At 37.7% G+C, this 25,650-nt stretch overlaps 1 protein-coding gene across 6 annotated transcripts in view; it reads left to right on the top strand.

The window, feature by feature from the left end:
• The first annotated feature begins 1,915 nt into the window (after nt 1-1,915).
• The window catches only part of SREK1 (splicing regulatory glutamic acid and lysine rich protein 1), a 45,003-nt gene continuing 21,268 nt past the window's right edge, over nt 1,916-25,650 (top strand). Inside the window, exons 1-5 of one of the 6 annotated variants that reach the window (XM_019982854.2) lie at nt 1,916-2,232; nt 12,617-12,750; nt 18,377-18,492; nt 24,567-24,731; nt 24,877-25,055. In XM_019982854.2, coding sequence (XP_019838413.2) covers nt 2,072-2,232; nt 12,617-12,750; nt 18,377-18,492; nt 24,567-24,731; nt 24,877-25,055 — 755 coding nt within the window. In that variant the 5' untranslated portion in view covers nt 1,916-2,071. Of the gene's footprint in view, nt 2,233-12,616; nt 18,096-18,376; nt 18,493-24,566; nt 24,732-24,876; nt 25,056-25,650 lie in introns of those variants that run through there. The other 5 variants (XM_019982853.2, XM_019982856.2, XM_019982857.2 and 2 more) reach the window with 5 other exon arrangements.

Here is a 25,650-nt window from a genome sequence, read left to right as displayed (position 1 = left end):
TACTTCCCAATTCTTCACGTATTAAAAAGAGGTGGGGGGCTTCCCTGTTGGTCCAGTGGCTAAGACTCAGGGCTTCCAATGAAGCGGTTAGGTGAGTCTGATTCCTGGTTGAGGAACTAAGATCCTACCTACATGCTGTGCAGTGAGGCCAAAAAAAAAAAAACTAAAAAAAAAAGGTTTTATAAAAAAAAATAGGCGTATGCTAGGGTGAAGATTTAGTAAAATTAATACTTTTTACTACTTTTCCAAAGACAATTATGTATTTTTTTTTGGCTGTGCAGAGTCTTCATTACTGCGCGTAGGCTTTCTCGAGTTGTGGCCAACGGGCTATTCTGCAGTTTGGGAGCACACGTTTCACACTGTGGCAGCTTTTCTTGTTGCAGAGCGTGCGCTCTAGGGTGCACAGGCTCAGCAGTTTTGGCGTTAATGCTTTGTTGCCCCACAGCATGTGGAATCTTCCCCTGACCAGGGACCCATGTCCCCTGCATTGGTAGGCGGATTATTAACCACTGGACCACCAGGGAACTCTGTCAAGGGCATTCTTAAACTAGCTTATTAAAAAAAACCCATATATTGTGTATGCTCTGAGTGCAAGGAGGAGAATACAAAATACCACTACAGTGTTAGTCGCTCAGTCGTGTCCGACTCTTCCTGACCCTATGGACTAGAACCCGCCAGACTCCTCTGCCCATGGGGATTTCCTCATGGGTTGCCATTTCCTCCTCCAGAGGATATTCCCGATCCAGAGATTGAACCCGGGTCTCCTACACAGCAGGCATATTCTTTAACGTCTGAGCCACAGGAAAGTCCTTGCATTCCACTACAGTAAGTCCCCCAGTTAAGAAAAAGTTCCGTTCTAAGAGCATTTAAGTCCGATTTGTTTATAAGTCCAGCAAAGTTATCCTAGGTACCCAACTCATGCAATTGACTATATAGTACTGTACTGTAAGAGGTTTATAATACTTTATGCACAAATAATACATAAAAAACTAATAAACACACACAAGAAGAGTACCTTGTAAAGTGTAGTAGTACTGCCAGTATACCTGGCATACAGGGACACTTGTCATCTTTCAAAGTTTGTAACTCAAAAGCTCATACGTAGAGGGACTCACTGTAGTTGTGCAGTTTGACACCACTGCCTTGATTTCTGCTAAGGTGCTGGCTTTACACCATCAGTGCAATTCTCAACAAAGTGAAGAAAATCAAGTCTTCATATTGTAAAAATGCTTTTGACCGTACAGATTCATTGAAAAGGCCCCCAGGACCTTCCAGGTTTTGCGGATGGCATTTTGGGAACAGCTGCCCTATTTTCACATACTACTGTTACTTGTGTCTCGTTAGGTTGCAAAGTCTGTGTGGATCTTCTGTAACTGTCCTTAATGTGTTCGTGTCTGTCTGGTACTTAACACTCAAATATTAATACCTGCGGAATGAGCTAAAAAATGTTACAAACGACAACCGCATAGCCTTCATCATACTGCTTTAATTCCATCTAAATTTACATGTTTCGTAAAATTTTCTGAGTTTTTTTATGAATGGGACGCCGGTCAATTTGTTTTTTTATATAGGTGGGGAGGAGGAGCTGCGTGAATATAATACTGACACGTTATAGTTCAACCAAGTATTTAACTGCGATGCTCGAGAGTCATCCCTTCTTAACAGCTTTGCAGCAGCAGGCCTCTTGACTTCCCAGTCTTAGCTACTATAAAGACTGGAAAGAGGTGGTTCTCTTGTGTCTACAGGAGCACAAGAATTTGATGGAGTCGTAACCAGGGAAACCCTCAATCAAAATCTTGGCGGGGAGAAGTGCAGCAGGACCAACAGCCTTACACACCCGGGAGACCCAGGCTGCAGCCTCGCGAGATCCGCTGGGTTGCCAGGGCGACGCTTCCGGCTGGCGCGCGCAGCCCGGAGAGCAGGGGAGTTGTGAAATGGGCGGCTAGACCTGCCCGTTGCCGTGAATTCGCCAGCGGGAGCGCGCTCGCGGCCGCGCAATCTCCGCTTTCCCGGCTCCGTCGCTGACGCGTTGTAGACGTTGGGGAGGGAGGCAGCGGCAGCGCGGATCAGGATGAACAGCGCCGGCAGCTTCGGCTTGGGCTTAGGCTTCGGCCTCACCCCTACGGCGGTGATTCAGGTGACAAATCTGTCCTCTGCGGTGACGAGCGAGCAGATGCGGACGCTTTTTTCCTTCCTAGGAGAAATCGAGGAGCTACGGCTCTACCCGCCCGAGTAAGTGCTCGAGCTCGACTGGGGGAGGGGCGCGGGCCCGAGCGAGACCTCGGGAACCCAGGCGTGGGGGAGAGCGCGGACGGGGGCGCGCTGCCCCGTCACGTGACCACCGGGTTTCCCTTGGTGCCCATGTTTGATTGGGGCACCGCGGCCCCAGCCCCCGGCTTCTGTTTTCCTGGTTAGTCGACTTTCGGAGGTTAATCTTTGCACAGAATCCTTACAAAGGACTTAGAGGGGTTGCCTTTTCGTGCCTCCCGGCCAGTGGTCGTCGCCGAGTCCTCGAATTAAGTGCCGGGCTTCCCCCGTTTTTTTCCCTAACTTAAGATGGCCGCAGGTGGGCCCGGAATAGTCCTCATGGCAAGCGCCTGATGGGTTTTTTGCAATGGAAAATCGCGGAGACTGCGCCTGAGAAACTATCCGATTCTTAGGGCCTCAGTGTCGGGCCGTTGTTGCCTACGGCTGATGACAAATAGAATTAGGGTTATAGTTGTTCCTGGGCCTGTGTTCACAAATTTAGCATCTTCAGAGGTTAATCTAACCGAGCCCATCCATGTTGTTAAAGATTCATGTCTGTTCACCCTTTTGGCATCGGATTAAAATTTCCTCCTAGAAGGTCACACTGCCCTGAACCTTTCAGAAAAAACAGTAATCTGTGCAGGATTATTCCTGCTGTATACTTCTAGAAATCCAGATTTGGGATGGCATTCTCTGTTATCAGACACTTCCCAGGTAGTGTACTTTGAAGTAAGATTTCCCTTGTACGGTAGTATCAGCTCACAAAATTTGTAAGAGGTTTCAGGGTTGTTTATTTTCTTACGGGCATAAACTTTTAAAAACTAGTGTCCAGAATATGAAAATTTCTCAGTGTTTTGTTCATTTCATCAAAATCGTTTGAAGAAAGGGATAGTAGTTGCCTAAGATTTCTGTTATTAAAAAAATTGTGTTTGATTTTTGGGGGTATTTCATAGTGATGAATGTAGATCTATTTTCCTTTAGTTTTCTCTCTCTCTATACCGCATTGCTACTGCATAGATAGTGATAAAAGTTAGTGTTGGATTTTTAAATTTTACTTAAGTTTTTCTTCTCATTTTTGTTTCAAAGTATTTTCATGCATACAGAAATGCTGAGAGAATAACTCCCATGTTCCCTTCATCTGTATTTATAGTTAGCCACAGATTTCTGTCTCCCTCTCCCCACCTCTACATACACATCCCTTGACAATTCACTCCTCAACAATTAAATGTGAATCTCTTATGTATATGTCCTACTTTACCACAGTGCTGTTAATGTATCCAAGAAATACTTGACAATATATAACATCTAAATTTTTTCAGTTAGTGTGACGCCTTTTCTCCATTTTCTTTTTCTGATTTAGAAATAATCAGAGATCACTCTGTACGTTTGATTATTTTCTTTAATCTAGGACTAAAGAAATCTTTAATCTAGGATTACTCCCCCTCTGCCCCCTCACACCGGTTTTTTTCCCCAGTCATCTTTTTAAAAGTTTTTCATGACATTGATATTTTGTCTTGTAGTTTGTGTTGTAAAATGATTCATCTTGGTTATATAAATTGTTTCCACATGAATAGATTCAGTAATAACAGTTTTGCCAAAAATAGTTCATAAGTGGGTGCACATACATCTGTATTGACTCCTCATCACATATATAGCTTTGGTTAGCTTATATAACTTCTGAAAGTGCTTTAAGCTTTCTCTTCATTTAGACACTCAGAACATTTCTGAATAATTGAGAACTGTTTGGAGGGTTGCTGTATTCTGAACGAATTGGCATCAAATAGTAAAATATTTTGTACATAAACCTTTGTAAACTAACCTTGCTTTCAAGGTTGTGATAATGTGTCTTATGGGCAGAAGAAATACATCACAGAATATTCTTCATTGAGAACATAACACCACTCACATGGTTGAAAAATGCGTTTGGGTGGCAATATGCTGCCAGTTATCTGACATTTAGTAAAATGGGCTATTTTTTGAAATCAGATGTTAGTTGCTTGGAGTTTAAAAGTGTAAGAGAATAAAAAAGCTGGTTACTTAAACAGTGCATTGAAACAGAATTACTGTGTCACCAGCTGTAATGCATTTTGCAGAATTGTAGCATAAATGTAATACACCTAGGCCAGGCAAAATCTTTGACCAGTTATTCTATATTTGCAGTTCCCCTATTCCTGTTTTTCACAAGTATTAACATGCTTTTCTAGTGGTGTGTTTTCTGTTTGCACTGTAGTTAAGTTGTCATAAGCTGGTCCTTACATTCTGTTTGCAAATTTGGGCTGAAATGTATAAATATGCAATAGTAGTAGGTATTTTGAAGACAGAATTCTTTTTTCAGTGTTGTGGAAATGGTATTTTATGATTAATCTTTGAAAGCTGAGTAGAAATTGATTTGTTTTAAATTTGGAACTATATTTCTTTAATAGAATGTGAGAATAGTTTCTCATTTACATTTTAAGGATGCAATTGCTAATATGAAAATTCAGGTTTTAAATTAAATTTTCTTTTTTTGGCATGAGGCCGTAATTCAATTTCTGTTGAAACATTTAAGAATTGGAGTAGACATTCATTGTAAATATTAAAAATTGTTATTTGTGCTGCTAGATGACAAATATCCAGACTTTTTATTTTAGTACAATTTAGTACTGTTTAGTACAAATGAATCTCATACATCTTGAAAACCTATTTACAATGGTAATAAATTTTTGTCTTTTTTTCAGTAAGCTGTTTATAGAGGTATAATGTGTAGAAAAGTGCATGGGTAAGGGTATACAGCTTGATGAATGTTCACAAAGTGAACAGATCCAGCACGTGGATAGGATTCTCTGCGCCCTAGAAGTTCTCCTGTGCCCCCTCAGTGCACAATACCTATAGGGTAACCTAGTCTCATTTCTGCCATCAACCCCGTGTTGATTTTTTTTTTTTTTGGCTTGTGGGTTTTCTTCACTTCTCTGGTCTTCAAAAGCATTGATAAAGTAAAAGCTGTCAAATAGCTAAAAGTATAACCTGTATCGGAGAAGGCAATGGCACCCCACTCCAGTGCTCTTGCTTGGAAAATCCCATGGACGGAGGAGCCTGGTAGGCTGCAATCCATGGGGTCGCTAAGAGTTGGACACGACTGAGCGACTTCCGTTTCACTTTTCACTTTCATACATTGGAGAAGGAAATGGCAACTGACTCCAGTGTTCTTGCCTGGAGAATCCCAGGGATGGGGAGCCTGGTGGGCTGCCGTCTATGGGGTCACACAGAGTTGGACACAACTGAAGTGACTTAGCATAGCATAGCATAGCATAACCTGTATAGTCACATTATGAAAAATTCAGACAATGGAACACTGCCAGTGACCCTAGGGCCCTGTCAAAGCCTTTTTCCATTTCCAAGTGTTTCCCTTCAGTCGTTTTTATATACATTTATCTTAATATGAATGAGTTGAGTGAAAGTCGCTCAGTCTTGTCCGACTCTTTGTGACCCCATGAACTATACAGTCCCAGTCCATGCAATTCTCCAGGCCAGAATACTGGAGTGGGTAGCCATTCTCTTTGCCAGGGGATCTTCACAATCCAGGGATCAAACCCAGGTTTCCTGCATTGCAGGCGGATTCTTTACCAGATGAACCACCAGGGAAACCCAAGAAGACTGGAGTGGGTAGCCTATCCCTTCTCCAGCAGATCTTCCTGACCCAGGAATTGAACTGCGGTCTCTTGAATTGCAGGCGGATTCTTTACCAACTGAGCTATTGGGGAATCCCTTATCTTAATCTACTGTAGTCAAAAGAATATATACACTGTTCCTGTCAACTTTTTTTACTCAGTAAGCATTTTTCATATTGCTGTGTTTTATTTATTGTAATAATATTTAAAGTCTCAAGTGTGTATGTGTGTGTTTGAAATTCTGTCATTGGGTTTTAGCTAGAAGTATTTGAAAATGTGTATTTTTGATTGTCCGCTGTGATTGGAGGGCCTCTGGCATTTAGTGGGTGTCAGTAAATCATAAGGAAGTCTTATAGAAAGGACAATTGAGCCATCCATAGTATCACTGGAGACCTGTTGAGAAATTGTTAAGCTAAGCTAAGTCACTTCAGTCGTGTCCGACTCTGTGCGGCCCCGTAGACGGCAGCCCACCAGGCTCCCTCGTCCCTGGGATTCTCCAGGCAAGAACACTGGAGTGGGTTGCCATTTCCTTCTCCAATGCATGGAAGTGAAAAGTGAAAGTGAAGTCGCTCAGTCGTGTCTGGCTCTTAGCGACCCCATGGACTGCAGCCCACCAGGCTCCTCCATCATGGGATTTTCCAGGCAAGAGTAGTGGAGTGGGGTGCCATTGCCTTCTCCAAGAAATTGTTATGTATCAGTTAATATTTTCATACATAGAACTACATACTTTGTCCATGCTTTGCATTATATCTTTTTTGATAGATTCTCAGAGGATGTCTAGAAATATAATAAAGTGTTGGAAAATCATAGTGTTACCACATTGAGTATTTTTTTAAAGATTGTACAGTGCTGTCACCATGTTTAGTGGAAAATTAGATAACCAGTTATGTGTGTGCATGCTTAGTTGTGTCTGAATCTTTGCCATCCTGTGGACTGTTTCCCCACCTCTGTCTGTGAAATTTTCCAGGCAAGAATACTGGAATGTGTTGCCATTTCCTATTCCAGGGGCTATTCTTGACTCAGGGATTGAACCTGAGTCTCCTACGGCTCCTGCATTGGCAAGCAGATTTTTTTACCGCTGCGCCACCTGGGAAGCCCAGATAACCAGTTAGGATCCAAGAAATTTAACTGATGCTCAAAAAGTTGGTTCTGTGATTTGTGCATTAAACTCTCAGTGAAAAATTCTAATTTTTTTTTTTGAAAAGTAATTGTAGAAGGTTTTTATTTAAAAAAGTGATTTAACAAATGAGGTCAATATAAAATCTGCTATATTTGAGTACTGTTACTTTCTTTAGAGAAACATGTTTAGACCAATAACATATTTAACCCCTTTTAAAAATTAAAACTGTAGGTCAGGATTGCATTTGAAATGATAATCATATTTAATTTTTAAAAAAGTAAACCTTATTTAACAGCATAGATATACTAGAGAGAAAAATCTAAACATAAGATTTGGAAATCTGCTGCTGCTACTGCTGCTAAGTTGCTTCAGTCGTGTCTGACTCTCTGCGACCCCATAGACGGCAGCCCACCAGGTTCCGCTGTCCCTGGGATTCTCCAGATAAGAACACTGGAGTGGGGTGCCATTTCCTTCTCCAATGCATGAAAGTGAAGTCGCTCAGTCGTGTCTGACTCTTTTCGTGACCCCATGGACTGCAGCCCACCAGGCTCGTCTGTCCATGGGATTTTTCCAGGCAAGAGTACTGGAGTGGGGTGCCATTGCCTTCTCCGTTTGGAAATATATTCATTTATAAATATAAATACAAAGTTGTTTGCTGAGATATTTGTATTTAGGCCTGCCACTGTATCGTTTTTGGCTTCCCAGGTGGCTCAGTGGGTAAAGAATCTGCCTGCAATGCAGGTGACACAGAAGACTCAGGTTCGTTCTCTGGGGTTGGGAAGATCCGTGGAGGAGTGCATGGGAACCCACTCCAGTATTCTTGCTTGGAGAATCCCATGGACAGAGGAGGCTGGTGAGCTATGGTCCATAGGGTCACAGAGTCAGACATGACCCAGATGATTGAGCATGTACACACACTGGATCTTTTTAGCTTATAATATTCAAAATAAAGGAATGTTACTATTTCTGAAAAGCTTCTATGTTTACATTTTTATAAAGTAGATACTGTGTTGATTTTACTCTCCATTTAAGGAAGGTAATTGGAGATGGTGAAGAAAATTGCTTTTAGCACTAGGATCCATTCTTTTACGGTAATGCTGTTCAGAACAGACTGGCATCTTTTTACCAGGTTTTGGGCTTCTGAAATCTCCATAGCATATGGTTTATTAACCAGTCCCACATTTCTTACTCCTGTGGGTGTTTTAAATTTGAAATGATGTGTTTCAAGCGGGGTATTTGGGATTGTTTGCAGTTTACAACAGTGATGATTCAGATTTCCATTCTTTTACAGAAGGATCTGTCAATTTAGGAAATAGTTTCATTGGTAGCTTGTTAGTTTCTTCAAGTGCTAAAAGAGTTTATACTTGTTGCAATTGCTAGGGCCTTCATAGCTCCTTGTAATCATAGATTTGTTTTGGGGGGCGGGGGTGGGGGGGTGGCGCGCTGCCAAGGACAGAAGGTGTTACTAATCTAGCTCAGGAAGAGACATTGTTAAAAAGATGATTTCCCTAAGTAGTACAATACAGACTAGGCCTCCTGGAAACTGAGACTGGGAGCCAGGAAGGTATCAGCACCCAAGGCCACCATCTGCTTATTCCTGTCAGGATTTATTGTCAGCTTGGTTGTTTCTCTGTATCTACTCAGTTTCTCTGCAGACCTGTACTCACTCATCTGGCATCTGGCCCAAACCCTCACTCTACATGACTTTTCAGCCCAAGAGAAAGAATGTGATTGTTCAAGTTCATTTGGTCAGGCCTCCCGAATTATAGGTTTTGGGTTAGCTGGTGAAATGGGCCCTTGTGCCGTGTCACTAATCAGTTGTGTCTTAAAGCTTGCTAGGTCTGTTCGGGGTTTCACATAAGGGAACTGCTGAAAATATATAGGATGTCTTGGTAGCACATGTAAGAGGGTACTTAGTTACTTTGATTTTTTAAAATGACTTTCCAGAAGACTTTGAAACTTGAGCCTTGAAGAAAAGTAGAAGGGGAGTAAGAGCATATCATAGCCAAGTGAGACAGCAGGCTCAAAGGCGGCTCTGTTGGCACAGAATGTGTCCTGGGGACGGCAAGTGTTTTTATGCCTGGATTTTTAAAATGATGAGGCAAGAAAAGAAGGATGGCTCTGAGGAGATTGAAGCATGACATGAAGAAATTTAGGGTTTAGAAAGATTATTTTAATAGCTTTTGTGGAAGATTGTTAAATAAAGAGTTGCGATTGGAGGCAGTGTGATTGGTTAGTAATCCCAGTGAGAAATGATAAGGATTTGAATGAAGGCATTGATAATGAGAATATTGAAAGAATTTGTTGTTTTGTCCCTCAAATGTGTCTGACTCTTTGCAACCCCATGGACTGCAGCACGACAGGCTTCCCTGTCCTTGACTGTCTCCCAGAGTTTGCTCAGATTCATGTCTGTTGAGTCTGTGATTCCACCCAACCATCTCATCCTCTGTCGCCCCCCCTTTGCCTCCTGCCCTCTTATCTTTCCCAGTGTCAGGGTCTTTTCCAGTGAATTGGCTCTTCACATCAGGTGGCCAAAGGATTGGAACTTCAGCATCAGTCCTTCCAAAGAATATTCAGAGTTAATTTCTTTTAGGATTAACTGGTTTGATCTCCTTGCTGTCCAGAGGACTCTCAAGTGTCTTCTCCAGCACCACAGTTCGAAAGCATCAATTCTTCGGCGCTCAGCCTTCCTTGTGTTCCAACTCTCACATCCGTACACAACTGCTGGAAAAAAACCATAGTTTTGACTAGACGAATGTTTGTCGGCAAAGTGATGTCTCTACTTTTTGATATGCTGTCTAGGTTTGTCATAGCTTTTTTTCTAGGAAGCAGGTGTCTTAATTTCATGGCTGCAGTCACTGTCCACAGTTATTTTGGAGTCCAAGAAAATAGTCTGTCACTGTTTCCATTGTGTCCCCATGTATCTGCCAGAAAGTGATGGGACTGGAAGCCATGATCGTAGTTTTTGGAGTGTTGAGTTTTAAGAATTAATGTGACAAATATTTGGGAGGCCATTTTCATAGGATATGAAGACCAATTGGATGAAAAAGAAGGACGAAGGATCAAGGATGGAAACCCATAAATCTCAGTAGTTTAATAAAAACAAGATCATTTCTTATACTAAATTGATGGGGTTGGTGATGAAGCTGATGTATCAGCCACCCATCTCTTTGATGTTGCTGGTCACTGTGGCAGAGGGACAGAACGGAGCAGTGACCCTTAAAGCTCCTGAATAGGAATACATTTCAGTTCTGCTCATATTTAATTGACCAAATTGCACAGCCATACCTAACTTCAAGGAAAAAAAGAAATAGAATTTTATTATGTAGCCAGAAGGAAATTTGGAAATATTTGGTGAACAGTACTAATGATGGTCACATTAGTAACTCCCAGATTTCTGACTTAGGTGATGTGGTAGTATCCTTAACTGAGATATGAATTAGGACAAAGTGCTGGATTGGTATAGAGGAAGGTGATGAATTTAAGAATAAGTTCAGTGGTGGGCCCTGTGACCATCACCATGCAGTATTCCAGCAGGCACTAAGATATAGGAGTTTAGAGCTCTTAGAAAGGCCTGAATTAGTGATCTTGTAATACCCAGGTAAGTGAAGTCTGGACACAAGATGTATTTGTTGTTGCGGTTTAGTCGCTAAGTCACGTCTGACTCTTCTGTGACCTCATGGACTGTAGCCCAGCATGTTCCTCTGCCCATGGGATTTCACAGGCAAAAATACTGGAGTAGGTTGTCATTTCCTTCTCCAGGTATCTTCCCAACCCAGGGATGCAGCCCACATCTCCTGCTTTGGCAGGCAGGGCTTTTTCACTGCACCACGAGGGAAGCCCACAGATTGTTTATCATCTCATGACAAATACATACAGTGCTTCACTTATGTGTTGAGTAGGGGGAGGTTGAAAGGACTGGCTTGAAGCTTGAATTGGATGGCTTTAGGCAGGAAAGACGGAGAAGGCAATGGCACCCCACTCCAGTACTCTTGCCTGGCAAATCCCATGGATGGAGGAGCCTGGTAGGCTGCAGTCCATGGGGTCGCTAAGAGTCGGACACGACTGAGCGACTTCACTTTCACTTTTCACTTTCATGCATTGGAGAAGGAAATGGCAACCCACTCCAGTGTTCTTGCCTGGAGAATCCCAGGGACAGGGGAGTCTGGTGGGCTGCCGTCTCTGGGGTTGCACAGAGTCAGACACGACTGAAGCGACTTAAGCATTAGCAGCAGCAGCAGGCAGGAAAGAACTTAATTCAGTTGAGTGAAAAAGAGGTAGAGTTTTATTTTTATTTTAGCTTCTTTAATTAGCCTGATTAAGTTATGTTAGTAATAATATATCAACATATAGTTTCAAGTTCTAAATGCAGATATATTTTATCTTAGTGTTTGGTTAATATCATAACTACATTTAGCCATTATCAAAGTGGATTTTTTGCTATGTTTAAGTTTTTAATTTTAAGAAGCAATGGATATTTATGAAATTACAAATAGTACATTAAAGTGGCTTTAAAGTTCTTGATTAACTGAATGATTAAGGTTACATGAGATTTGGAATTGGGTAATTAGACTTTAAATCTCATCTTTGCCTTTTACTAGGTCTAGATTGTGGTCACCTTCCTTGACCTGTTTTGTCAACTAAAGTAAATTACAATTATTGCCTAAGTCATATTTGGTATTTTTCAAATGATCTTACTTTTTTAGTGTGACAGATTGAATGTTTTCAAGGATTGTACATTTATATATACATGTATATATAGGTTGTGCCTTTTTTCACTTGCTGAAGACAATTACAGATTTTAGTTGAACACAGTTACGGGTAGGTTGAGAAAATGATTCTTTATGAGGATATAGTGTATTTTGAACTCTAACATGATGGATTCATATTATGGAAAAATTGCTTTCATCTGTGCTGTGTCTGGCTTCTTTTTAATGTAGTCTTGCCCAGATTAAATCTAGTAGGACTTGTAAGAATCTATTCTCTTTTACCTATAAAATATATAAATTTTGTTTGTAAAACTGTTTGTCTGGGAAACCACAGTGCTGCCTAATCTGAAGTAGTCTGGTATATGCAAAATAATTTTAATTCCAGGTTTTCTGATTGTTTTTAGATGTTTGTGAAGTTTTTAGTGATTTTAAATGTCAGGAATCATGTTAGGGAGGATTGGAAGTAGTTACAAAATTTGAAGTCTTGAGAGTTGGGGCTTTTTTTATGAAAGAGATTTTGCTGATTGATGCACCAGTTAAACATCCTTGGGTTAAGTCAGCTATTTTCACATTTCACTAAAGTTAAGAATGTGTTAAGTTTCAGATTTTTAACAAACAGGGCTGTAGGCCTGTCTAGATTTCTCTTTAGTCTTTGCAGCAAATCACCATCAAAAGACTTAAGTTCTGGTATTTCATGTCTTAGCAACAAAAATTCCTGTGTTGATTATGTAAAGATCTAAAAGACTACGTTCTGGAATTTCATGCCTTAGCAGCAGAAATTCCTGTCTTGATTGTGTAAGATTATGTAAAGATCTAAAAAAGAAATGGTAAATGAAAATGAAAAAGCCAGCCTAATGTTTATTAGTCCAATTGTTTTTCTTTTTATCTTGCAGCAACGCACCTCTTGCTTTTTCTTCCAAAGTATGTTATGTTAAGTTTCGTGATCCATCAAGTGTTGGTGTGGCCCAGCATCTAACTAACACGGTTTTTATTGACAGAGCTCTGATAGTTGTTCCTTGTGCAGAAGGTTGGTATCGCATATGATTCTGTAAGTTACTTTAATCTCTGTCCTGTCCATTACTGCCACTGGCTTTCCTAGAAATTGGCAAGTGGATATGGCATGTGTGTGTAAGAATGAAATTGGGAGATGGAAAGGATTTTACCTAATAATAAAATATATTAAAATGGTTACTTTATTATGTATATTTGAGATATTATAGCTAGACATTAAAATTTTTTAAATTGCTTGCCTTCTTTGGTTTACTTTGCTTTGTTGTATTTGCAAGTTTAAAGCAAGCTTTCTGAAATTAAATTGGTAGAGGAAATTATTTAAAATGTGTAAATAAGTGATCCTTTGCCCTTGTGTATACAATATTAATGAAATTTTATAAATAAAACAGTGTACACATTTTGCTAAGTGGGGGTTAGGTGGTAATTATGTTAAAGAAAAATATTCATATTTTAAGGTTTACAGTATCTTCTTAAGGTAATTTACCTTTTTAATGAAACCATTATTTCTTATTCACTGTAATTGTTTGCTGTGCAACTGAAATTTATTTTACTGACCTCTTTTGCTGGTGGGTTGGGGGAGTGGAGGTAGGGTTGGGGGTGGTGATGGCAATTAAAGAAAAACAATGGAAAATAATTTTCCAAAGCATCCATCAAGGAAATAGTTGTTTGAAGGGGTAACAAGGCCAAAGGCCTTACAGTAATTCATTAATTTATGACAACCTGCTTTAAGAGCTAATTATTATTAATGCTTATTTTTTTTAGTAACTTAGTTTACAGAGCCACTAACATATAATAGGCTGTGCTGAATTTGAAAGTTCTAGTGTGTAATTAACTTTTATTCAGAGCACTGATTGTAGCATATGTACATGGATTTTATAATTGGTTATTATAATTTAAATGTCTTTAAAATATATTTTCACTGGTGGCTTGTGGTAACTGTTTTACAACATAAAATTTTTACCTGAAACAGTCTAATGAGTTTTCATATGTAATGTTTTAAAACCATTTTTAGAAACCAGGCTACCATTAAAGTAGTGTATAGTAAACAGTTTGCTGCCCTTTCAGGTGTTTTTGCATATTCCAGAATGCCTGTTCTGGGATGTCAAAAACAGTACAGTCAGATACAGTGATGTTATTTTTGACGTCCCAGAACAGGACCTTCTGGAGTTTTTCAGATAAATTTCAAAGTGTTTTTCCCATGCCTGGGTATTAGAGTGGGGTAGGGAGAATAAAAATGAACTGAAGTTAATTATTTGCTTAAATCTATTCTTATCTACTAATCTGTAAGCGTACAACGATCCTACAATTGGAGAACAAGGTGAGAAAAGAGCTGGTAATGGTTTAGTTTGCACACCAAGTTCATACCAATTTCATACCAAGTAACTGCATGGGAAAAAAATAAGTAGAAGGTTTATTAATAGGAATATTAATTGTATCAAAAAATTATGCCACCAGCAGCACAGATCTTGTGTGATTTTTAGCTTATTATTGAACTGGAAGGAAGAATTTTGTTAGTGTGGCTCTGCTGGAACCTTGCTGTATTCCCATAGGATTTTTCAAATATTTGAAAAGTGACCATTGTTTGTTATAAATGTTCAAGATTATGGGCATATAGAGGTTCCTTTTTTTATCTGTTTTACTTGATAGAATTAACTGCATATTTATTGTAATGACTCGAATATTTTTAGTATTAACATTTTGAGACAAAATTTCGCTATTTTTGAACATGAAAATTCATGTTTTTATTCCAGTTTAGTTGTATTTTAGAACACGAACCTATAAAATAATTGATACTGGAAAAACATTCAGATACACATTTTTCATTGAACTAGTACAACAGAGATGAATTCATAGAACCTGAAGAATGTCACAGTGAGCTACTGAAAGATCTGATTATGCACTGCAAGCAAAGTAATAATGTATTGTATTAAAGATAGGGAAGTAAATTAGAAGTAAATCAAAGGAAAGAGTTCCAGTGGAGTAAGTTCTGTAAGAGCAGCTGTACTGCTGCTCCGTAAGCAGTCTTCTATTTACTTCACTGATTGTATTCTTTCCTTGATGGTATAGAAACAGCATTATGAAAGAAGTGAAAGAACCATAGCAAAAAGTTGTAAGACTTTTTTTTCAGTTTCTTTCAATTTGCTGTTTTTTTGTTTGTTTTTAATTCAGACTGTAGTATTGTGAGAAGATCCTAAGCTGTTTAAGGTTGGATGTGTAATAGTTTCACACATATTAAGCGTTAGCTATTGTTAATAAAACATGCCACTTCAAAATAAAATGTTTTACTTTCATTATACTTGTCCAGGTATGACCTCTTTTTGTTGTTGCGTGCATCTCAGATTTCTTTTTATAAATGTTAACACTTAGAAAAGATAAGGTCAAAGATAGGGTGTCAACCTAATCATCAGTCATAAGTTTATGTCCACATTTTCTGGTAGATGGATTTTGACTATTAATTTGGTTTTGTATGTTTTCTCTATGTGATATTTGTGCATTATTAGATGACTAGACTGGCCAAGGCAGACCTGTTACACTTGCCTGAGTTAGGCATTGTTTGCCATGCCACTAAACCTGCCGTCAAGTGAAACCTTCATTGGGGAAATGAGATCGGAGTCTGAACCGCAGAAGATGGACGCCCTGTCTCTGTTTTTTATTGTTTTACTTTAATTTCATTTCTTTTTCTTTATTTTGTCCCTTTTTTTTTGTTTTGTTTTGTTTTGTTTTGTTAAATCTCTTTCACTTTAACTTGTGAGCTGGTTTTCCAGTTCTTTGTAAATGGTATTCCATTAAGAGTTCATAACATTGCATTGCAAATTATATTGGGAGATGATTAGTAGAACTCATCCTCAACATAAAATAAGTTTTCACAGTAAATTAGTATACAGTTTCATGAAGCTCAGTGCTAGTTTCAATTGGTGTTTATAAACTGATCGGGTACATTTTGTTCCCGAAACACTAAAACAGTGGTGAGATTCTTATTTAGGAGCATGTTTTTGATCTCAGTGTAACATTTTTGCAGTTTTCTGCCAAGTCTGCAACTCTCATAAAGACCAACTAATAACTTTGAATTTTCGTCCTTCTCCCTTGGAATTTTAGGCATACACAATCATCAAGGAAAATAAGTAAATTTCTTATAACATTCTGAGGGTAGAGAACAAGAAGAGACTTTTCACTTTTATGATAGTTATTTATTGTAGAAAATAGCATTGATTTAAAAACAAAACACTTTTAGTTGCCTATGTGGGGAATGAATACTTGAGAAACTGTTGAATATTTACTTGCGTGTGTATTTCTTTGCTTGAATCTTTGGTTGAAAAATGTTCAGAGATAACTTGTTTCTAAGTAGATTCTGAGATTAGGATGCATGAGAGACACTCACTGTTTTCCTCTCAGTTGTCTTTGATGAGTACAGTTTGGGAAAAATGCTAAGTACTTAATTTGCTTTATGCTTTTATACATTCTGATAATATTTGGAGGATAAATTTGGTAGAATTTTCTTGGAAATTAAGCAATGGGATTTTTAGATTATCTTTAATTGTAATAAGAATAATAAATATTGTGCTTTTAGTTAGACTTAATACTTAAAATAGTTCATTATGTTGTGAGAGGCAGTGAAAGTCAGATATCCTACTGACAACTTTTTAAGCCAAAAGCGAATGACTTTAAGTAATCAACTTTTGGCCTAGGTTAAATACCCTTTTTGTTGGTATAGTCTTCCTGCACTGTTTTGTGTGTATAGTTTTGCTTATTTAATCAACAGGTAATCTTAAATTGAGACATTACTAAATTGGAATTTTTTTAGGTACATGAATTAGGGTAGTAGAGCATAGGATTTGTACCTTAGGACCTCAGTTGATTTATCAAGATGTGTTCAGGTTTTACAAATATTTAAAAAAGAAAGAATACTTATTTTCACAAGATAAAACAGGTTTGATACCAATGTAAATAGTATAGTATATATGTGAATATACAGATACATGTCTTAATGCTAGTAACTAATAAATACAAAATAAATTATTATTTGATGTCTTCAAGTAAGATCCTCCCACCTTTTAATCTTTATGCATGTTAAAATCTGTGCTTATGCAGTATTTACTGAAATAATAAAATGACTTTGTTTTTGAAATTAGTAAATTAAGGTTATATAGACTTAGAATAAATAGACATTTGCTAAAGCTAAGAAAGTGTAATTTTTCTATTCCTGTGAATAAGGTATAACCACTATTTAAAGCAAATTTTAAAATTCACCTTGAATTCCATCCACATTTAGAAGTGCATTCAATAAGTTTTTTTAGAGATTTATCCCTGCACATCTGGTTGTATTAAGTAGAATTTTACCACTGAAACCCAGCATTGTGCTTTCTTGAAAATTTACTCCATATGCTAGTTGCAATTTGATGTGACTTTGTACAGTGTTTTAAATTACTTTGAAGAATTCATAATAGAAATGTTTGGTCAAATAACATAATTATATATGAGTAGTTCTTCTGAAATTGCTATGTATAGTCAATTTTTCTTAGAAGTTTTCTTTTTCAAAGAGTTAAGAGAAAGCAGAAAAAAATGTGTGAAAGTCATAGTCTTTATCAAAACTGATTGATTAGAATTCAGTAATTAAATGTGGCAAATTGATGGACTTAATTCAGAGTAAATTTTCATTTTTTTACTTGTAGGGATTTCTTCTTAGTGTCTAGGATTATTTTAATGTTACTGTTATTATTATTAGGCACTTAAGCTGCTTAAGGAAGACATTTAGGCATTAACCACCCCTCTTCAGATAAGTATACATAAATTGGTTGTAAAAGTCAGTAATTTAAGAAGTTTCCTGAGACTCAGGAAAGTTTTTTTAGTTATTTTCAAAAATGATAGTTTCCCAAGACATATATATTCTTTGGAACTGGATTCTTTTGGTCATCTCTGACATTGTTGGTGAGATGCCTTGTTAACTGAATGGGTGTAGGCTTCCTTTTCAATTGAAGCTGGTTACATGCAGTAGCTTTTGTTTTTTTCTGTCTACTTGAAATTAAATGGAATCTATTGGAAGATTATCAAAATTGTTTGCATCCCAAGTAGGTAGTTTAAATTAACAGGATAGGGACACTCGGGAATAAATTTCAATTCGCACATATTTGTTTTTTTCTTTTTCTTTTTTTTGACTAATTTGGTTATTTGCCATTTCTGGGGATTAAACTTTAAAAAATGTTCTTCTTTTCTGTATCTGATGTTCTGTGTGCTATTAGTGATGCAGCCAACACGAACGGTTGTCATGTGTAACACAACTTTCGATCACCGCGAAAACACCGTCCTGGAAAAGCGTCCATGCTTGATATCGTTTGGTTCATGAACATTAAGTTTCCAGTACAGGTGACCCATAGCTCAAAGTGTTAAATAATTGTCTACATTATTCAGTTTTTAAAATAATATTCCATTAATGAGATTGTTAGTCTTTGAAATTTTGCTCACTTTTATTTTTCCTAGTAGAGCAGGGTAAAAGGAAAGACTTAAGTTCTTATTTATTTCTTTATATGGATCTGATAGATTCATTTATTATTATTATTTTTTAAGTGCAAGGGTAATTGTAAAATCATAGTGTAAAGTTGTGTGGTGTTTCTGCTTTCTGTAATGTTTGGAACTTGCCTCTGCAGGTAAAATCCCAGAGGAAGCTAAAGCCCTCTCTTTATTGGCTCCTGCTCCAACCATGACGAGTCTGATGCCTGGTGCAGGCTTGCTTCCCATACCGACTCCAAATCCCTTAACTACAGTGAGTATGAGATGAGACACCCTCTTTTAAAAGGGGTAAACATTTAACTGTGTAATCGGCTAAGTAAAGAGCTTAGAAAATTCTTTTTTTTTTGTAAAGAGCTTAGAAAACTATTTCTATTTTATTTTTATTAATTTATTTTTTGGTTGCGTCACCCAGCACGTGGCGTCTTAGTTCCCCAACCAGGGGCTGAACCTACACTCCCTGCATTGGGAGCGCAGAGTCTTAGCCACTGGACCACCAGGCAAGTCACTGTTTCTTTTTTATTTTTATTTATTTATGTATTTATTTATTTTTTAATTTTTTTAAATTTCTTTTTTAAATACAGTTTTTTTAATGGAGAGGATTTGATTGAAATGTCTGCCTAATTTTTTCCTCGTCACTGACCTGAAATGCCTTTTGGAATTGTTTATGAAGTAATTGGGGATTCATTTAAATTTGAGAACTGAAGTTTATTCTTCATTAGTACATCAGTTACTGAAACCCAGCATTGTAGATAGCATGAGGAATTGGAGAGTCTAGGTACCTGTATTTCCCAGTTCAGGAGGACTAAATTCATTTGAAAAATATGAAATAATTTACTACCTTGATAATGGAAAAAAAACATCTCAGAGAAGCTTTTGTCTGATACTGAGAAAATGTAACATGGTAAAAATAGTTTCTCGTTAACTAAGTATAATTTAATGCTTCCTCTGTGATTTCCAAGTGGTGTTAAAAAAAAGACGTGCTGTTACTGAGTTCTTGGTATATATAAAAGATTCTGGCCATTTTAAAAGAAGAGTCATTTTTCTGCAAAAATAAACCCAAGACAAAATGCAAAACTCACTTTAATTGAAAGTTGTGTTTAGCTTTGTGGTACTGGGTTATTAAGGAGTGAATCAGTAAACTTTATGATTATAGTTACTTAATTTATCCAAGTTTTAGAAGTGATTTTTGAAACTTGGAAGTGCAAGATTTTAGGATTTTTACATGCCATTGTTCTACTGGAGACCTGTGTTATGATCCATGGAGGGAAAGTGCCTTTTATTTTAACATCTGATCATTTGAATTGGACTTTTTAGAAATTTGAGTTTGGGTATGTTTTGGTATTTTTAAGATTAATTCCTGAATTACTGTCTTTTTCCCCCCCTCCTCAGAAAATACTGTCTTGCTATTTTGAATATTTTTAGGTTTATTTATCAACAGTATAACGTCTTTATTATTTAATTTGTTGCTTTGATGAGAAATGATTCCTTTTAATTCAGCTGTAGATATCTATTATTATATAACTTCATGAAGTTATAAAACACGGGAAAGGTGGCCCATTGTGATTTGGCTCCTGGCTACTTCTCGGGCCTTTTTTCCCTACTTGTTTCCCCTCTGCTTCAGTCATACTGACCTTGTCTTTGGATATACCAAATATATTTCTGCCTTGGAATATTTATTTATTCTCTGCCTAGAACATTTCTAGACATTAAAAAGATTCACTCTTTGATAAGAGTGAATGAAACCTTTCATAAGGTTTCTACTTAATAGGGAGATTAAGATTAAGTTTATGTAATCTTCAGGGAGGTTGAGGTTTTATATTGGGTTTTATATTCAGAAGGCAGAAGTTTTATATTGGGAGTCCAGATCATCTTTATCCTCTCAAAGACTGAAAGGGCACTCTTTTAAGTATTGGGTTGACCAAATAGTTTGTGTGGGTTTTTTATAACATCTTACAGAAAAACCTGAACAAACTTTTTGGCTAACCCAATATTTAGGTTGTTTGGACCAGGGCCAGAATAGAGACTAATCTAAAGAAGGGTAGTTGTATTGTTACAGAGCAGCCATATCCAGTAGATCTTTCTGCTATGATGGAGATGTCTGAATCTCTACTATGTAGTATAGAAACCATTAGCAGCGTGTGGCTATTGAGCACTTGAAATTTGGTGTGACTGAGGCACTGAATTCTAATTAAAATTCAGATAGCTCTGTGTAATCGATGGTTACCATGTCAAATGGCACAAGTGTTGAAGAATGGTAAGGTGCAAAGAAGACAGAGACAAAAAAAGTTTTCTGAAGAAAAAAAGACTGAATGGTCTTTACATTTGAGAAACAAAGGGCTTGAGTTAGATGATTTGGAAAATCCCACTCCAGATCTATAATTATACGTCCCAGTGGAGAAGGAATACCTGGAAAAGTCTGTTTTAAATCCATGCAGAACTAACAAGACTCATACTTGTGATTTAGCTTAGTTTATATAATAATTCTCTTGCACAGTAGGAAAAAATTGAAGGTGGGACCCTCAATCATCTGAATGTTAGACTATCAGAGATGAGATAGGAGAAAAAGGAGTGTCATTAGAGGCAACATGTGGAGAGAGGCTAGATCATTCATGCATTTTGAACTAAAGATATTTTCTACAATGTTATGATAATTGGAAATGATGATAGCAACAAATCTAAGGTCTGTTAGCAGCAAGATACCACAGATTATGTTAATAAAAACTATGAAGGAAAAAACAGTGATGCAGTAGAGAGGAAATGTGGCTCTCCATAAGGTCAGGGAAAACTTGGAGAGGATGACTGACCTGATGGTTGAAGAGTTCAGCCAGCAGAAACTCGGGGAAGAGCTTTTTAGGGTAGATGGAATGCCAGGTAAAAAGCCCTGAGTGAGAAAAACTTGTGTGTTCAAGGTACAGAATGGTTTGGTGGCAGGGTAGGGGTTTAAGGAGGTAGGGTAGTAGTTGTTTTGAGATTAGAGGGGCAGGTAAGGGCACTGCTTATGTAAGGCTCTTTAGGCCACAGAAGGAAGTTTGAATTTTATTCTAAAGGGTTTTAAGCAGAGATAAAACTTGATTTGATGTTTTAAAAAGATCACACATGGGTTGCTACGACAAGCATAAGTGATACTGATTTCATAAACTAGTAGTTTTGCCTTTAGAAAGCATTGTTAAAATTTTAGTAGTTTTGCAACAGTATAACACTATATAGTTGGTTAACTTAATTGACTTAAATTGCACAGGTGAAAATGAAAGTAGCGTGTTTTTGTTTCTTAAAAAGTCTTCTCATGATTCTGTAGAATGTTTCATTTTCAGATTCTCAGATCTATCTTTTTAAGTTTAAATTCACACTAAAGTATGTTTCTTAATGTTTAAACTAAAAACTACTGCAAATAGGTAAGAATTGACAGGGTTTCCAGTTCAAGATGGCAGAGTAAAAGAACATTCACTCATCTCCTGCAAAAGCACCAAAATTGCAGCTAGCTGTTGGACAACCATCCACTGGAGGACGCTGGAACCCACCAAAAAAAGATACTCCACGTCCAAAGACAGGAAGCCACAATGAGATGGTAGGAGGGGCACAATGACGATAAATCCCATACCCACCAGGTGGGCAGCCCACAAACTGGAGAATAGTAATAGCAAAGAAGTTCCTCCACTGTTGTGAAGGTTCTGAGTCCCACGTCAGGCTTCCCAGCTAGGGGATCCAACAAAGAGACTAGGATTCCCCAGGGTATCTGACTTTGAAGGCCAGTGGGATTTGATTACAGGACTTCACAGGACTGGGGGAAACAGAGACTCCACTCTTAGCAGAAACAAAATCTTGTGTATGCCAAGACCCCGTGGGACGGAGCAGTGACCCCACAGGAGACTGACCAGATCTGCCTGCTAGTGTCGGAGGGTCTGCTGTGGTGGTGTGGATTGGCAGTGGCATGCCGTGGGGATGGGGACACAGGCAGCAGCAGTCCTGGAAAGGGCCCTTTGGTGTAAGTCCTCTTGGACGTCATGATTAACCCAACCATAGAGCCCATGTTTGGCTGTGTCATCTCAGGCCAAACAACAAACAGAGAAGGAGCGCAAACACCCCCCATTGGCAGGTAATTGGATTAAAATTTTACTGAGCATGACCCTGCCCACCAGAGCAAGTCCCTGTTTTTCCTGCCACCAGTCCTTCCCATCAGGAAGCTTGTACAAGCCTCTTAGTCTCATCTACCAGAGGGCAGACAGAAGAAGCAAGAACACAATACCTCAGTGGCTAGAACCAAAACCACACCATAGAAAGTTAACCAGGATGAAAAAGCAGAGGGCTTTGTCTCACATGAATGGACAGGGTAAAACTCCAGAAAAACAAGCAAATGAAGTGGAGATAGACAGCCTTCCAGAAAAAGAATTCAGAATAACGATAGTGAAGATGATCTAGGATCTTGGATAAAGAGTGGAAGAAAAGATTGAGAAGATGCAAGAAATGTTTCCCAAGAAACTAGAAGAACTAAAGTATACACCGAGAGGAACAATACACTAGAGGGAATTAATAGGATAGCTGATGCAGAAGAATGGATAAGTGACCTGAAAGACAGAATAGTGGAAACCACTGCCACAGAACAGAATATAGAAAAACGAATGAAAATAAATGAAGACAACCTAGGAGACCTCTGGGACAACATTAAATGCACCATTTAATTCTCATTATAGGGGTCCCAGAAGAAGAAAGAGAGAAAGGACCTGAGAAAATATTTGAAGAAATAATAGCTGAAAAGTTCCCTAAGATGGAAAAAGAAGTAGTCAACCAAGTCCAGGAAGCAGAAAGAGTCTCAGGCAGGATAAACCCAAGGAGGAACACACTGAAACACATAGTAATCAAAATGATGAAAATTAAAAACGAAGATAAAATAGTAAAAGAAAGGAAAAATGACAAATAAGATAAAATGGAACTCCCATAAGTTATCAGCTAATTTCTCAGTAGAAACCTCTACAAGCCAGAAGGGAATGGTGTGATACATTTAAAGTGATGAAAGGGAAGAACCTATAACCAAGAATAGTTTACTTAGCAAGACTCTTGTTCAGATTTGATGGAGAAATGAAAAGCTTTCCAGACAAGCAGAAGTTAAGAGAATTCAGCACCACCAAACCAGCTTTACAACAAATACTAAAGGAAATTCTCTAGGCAGGAAACACGAGAAAGAAAAGACCTACTAGAATAAATGCAAAACAGTTAAGAAAATGCTAAAAAAAAAAATGGTAATAGGATCACTGTTGTTCACTCGCCCAGTCCTATCTGACTTTTTGTGACCCCGTGGACTTCAGCACGCCTAGCCTTCCTGTCCCTCACCATCTCCCAGAGTTTGCCTGAGTTCATGTTCATTGCATCGGTGATGCCATCCTGCCATCTCATCCTCGGACACCCTCTTCTTCTGCCCTTGATCTTTCCCAGCATCAGGGACTTTTCCAGTGAGTCGTCTGTGTGTGTCAGATGACCAAAATACTGTAGCTTCAGCTTCAGCATGGAGGAGGGAATGACAAGCCACCCAGTGTACTTGCCATGAGAACGTCATGAACTGTGTAAAAGGCCAAATAGGATCATACATAGTGATAATTACTTTACATGGAAATGGATTAAATGCACCAACCAAAGACAGACTTGCTGGACAGATGAGAACATGTGCACGTACACACTTCCACTCAGCACGTCACTGTACTTAATCCCCCAAGTTGTATGTAATTATTTTATATTGTTAGGTTAATCAAGCTTCCCTTACGGCTTGCAGTTGTAATTATCTTTTACTTTTTGTCTGGCTATTGATTGTGAAAACTGATCTTTTACTATTGTGACTATGTAACTATTATTCAGTTAATATCATTGTATCATGATTGGTCAACAGAAAAGAATAGAATTCTCAATTACTAAAACTACCATTTAATAGAAAAAAAAATAGTAAGAATTCACTGTTTGTTTTTAATGTTAAGTTTAGAATGAAAATACCCAGATAGTTAAGAAATACATTAAGAAATACATTCTTGTTACATTGAAAACCACTGTGACCTTACTCTGATTAATTCAGATGTATACCTGGCTTAAATTAGGAGTCCCTAGTCTCTTCCCAGTCTTACTGAATTGATCAGTATTCTTCAAGACGAGAGGCTGGTAATGTTTCTTTGTTTGCTTGTTTTGTTTTTTAAGTGAACTTTTATTGGAGTGTTGTTTCTTTATAATGTGTTTCTACTGAACAGTAAAATGAACCAGCTATATGTATACATTATCCCCTCTTTGGATTTCTTGATAATGGTAATTTTGACACTAACAGAAAATACCTGCTATGTTTATTTTTTATAGCTGGGCGTTTCCCTTAGCAGTTTGGGAGCTATACCAGCAGCAGCCCTAGACCCCAACATTGCAACCCTTGGAGAGATACCACAGCCACCACTGATGGGGAATGTGGATCCTTCTAAAATTGATGAAATTAGGAGAACAGTCTATGTTGGCAATTTGAATTCCCAGGTAACTAATAGAAGAAGAAATCGAGTGTTGGGACCTTTTATCTTTTCCCCTTTCTTAAAAATCATATCAGTTGGTAAAGTAATATTTACCAGATTTTTTTTTAAGAAGAATATACTTTATTAAAACTGTTACTTTGTTTCTTCAGACAACCACAGCTGATCAGCTACTTGAATTTTTTAAACAAGTTGGAGAAGTGAAGTTTGTTCGGATGGCAGGTGATGAGACTCAGCCAACTCGGTTTGCTTTTGTGGAATTTGCAGACCAAAATTCTGTACCAAGGGCCCTTGCTTTTAATGGAGTTATGTTTGGAGACAGGCCACTGAAGTAAGAAACACTAAACAAAGAAATTTTAATGATTCTGAAAAATTTTTAAGTGTTTTTTATGTAATTAAGTTTTTTTTTTCTTTTTAATAGTAATTGGCAATTTGTGGAAAGGAAGACTGTGTTAAGTATAAATGAAACACATGAGATATTTACCATTTTAGCTTTTAAAGTCACATTTGAAGACATGTTACTTTCTAGTTTATAAGGTCTAGTTTAATACTAGCATATTTATACCATACATATTGATTGTAGCTCTTTTTCCATAGGCTTTAACAAGTCAGGTTAGTTTTGCATTATTATGATAGACTAATGGGCAGTCTAACATATGAATTGAATTTATAGTAATATAGAAATAGAATTTTGGTAAATCCAGAATCTCAGAAATGTTTAAAAATTAAACATTTTAAGGCTTGCTTGCATTCTTGTTTGCAAAGTGAAAAATTGATAGAACCTTTTAGATACTCAAGACGAGAAATTCTATTTCATGTAGATTATTGAGGTGACAGTTTTATTTGAATTCTGTAGATAACGATCTTAACTATGCAGTTTGGTCAGGAGTCTGCTATTAGAGGATAAGAAATGATGTTCTTAGTGA

This window comes from Bos indicus, chromosome 20, assembly GCF_029378745.1.
Source record: "Bos indicus isolate NIAB-ARS_2022 breed Sahiwal x Tharparkar chromosome 20, NIAB-ARS_B.indTharparkar_mat_pri_1.0, whole genome shotgun sequence".
NCBI classification, from domain to species: domain Eukaryota; kingdom Metazoa; phylum Chordata; class Mammalia; order Artiodactyla; family Bovidae; genus Bos; species Bos indicus.
The sequence above is the reverse complement of the archived record's forward strand: the minus strand, read 5'-3'. Positions and strand labels throughout refer to the sequence as shown.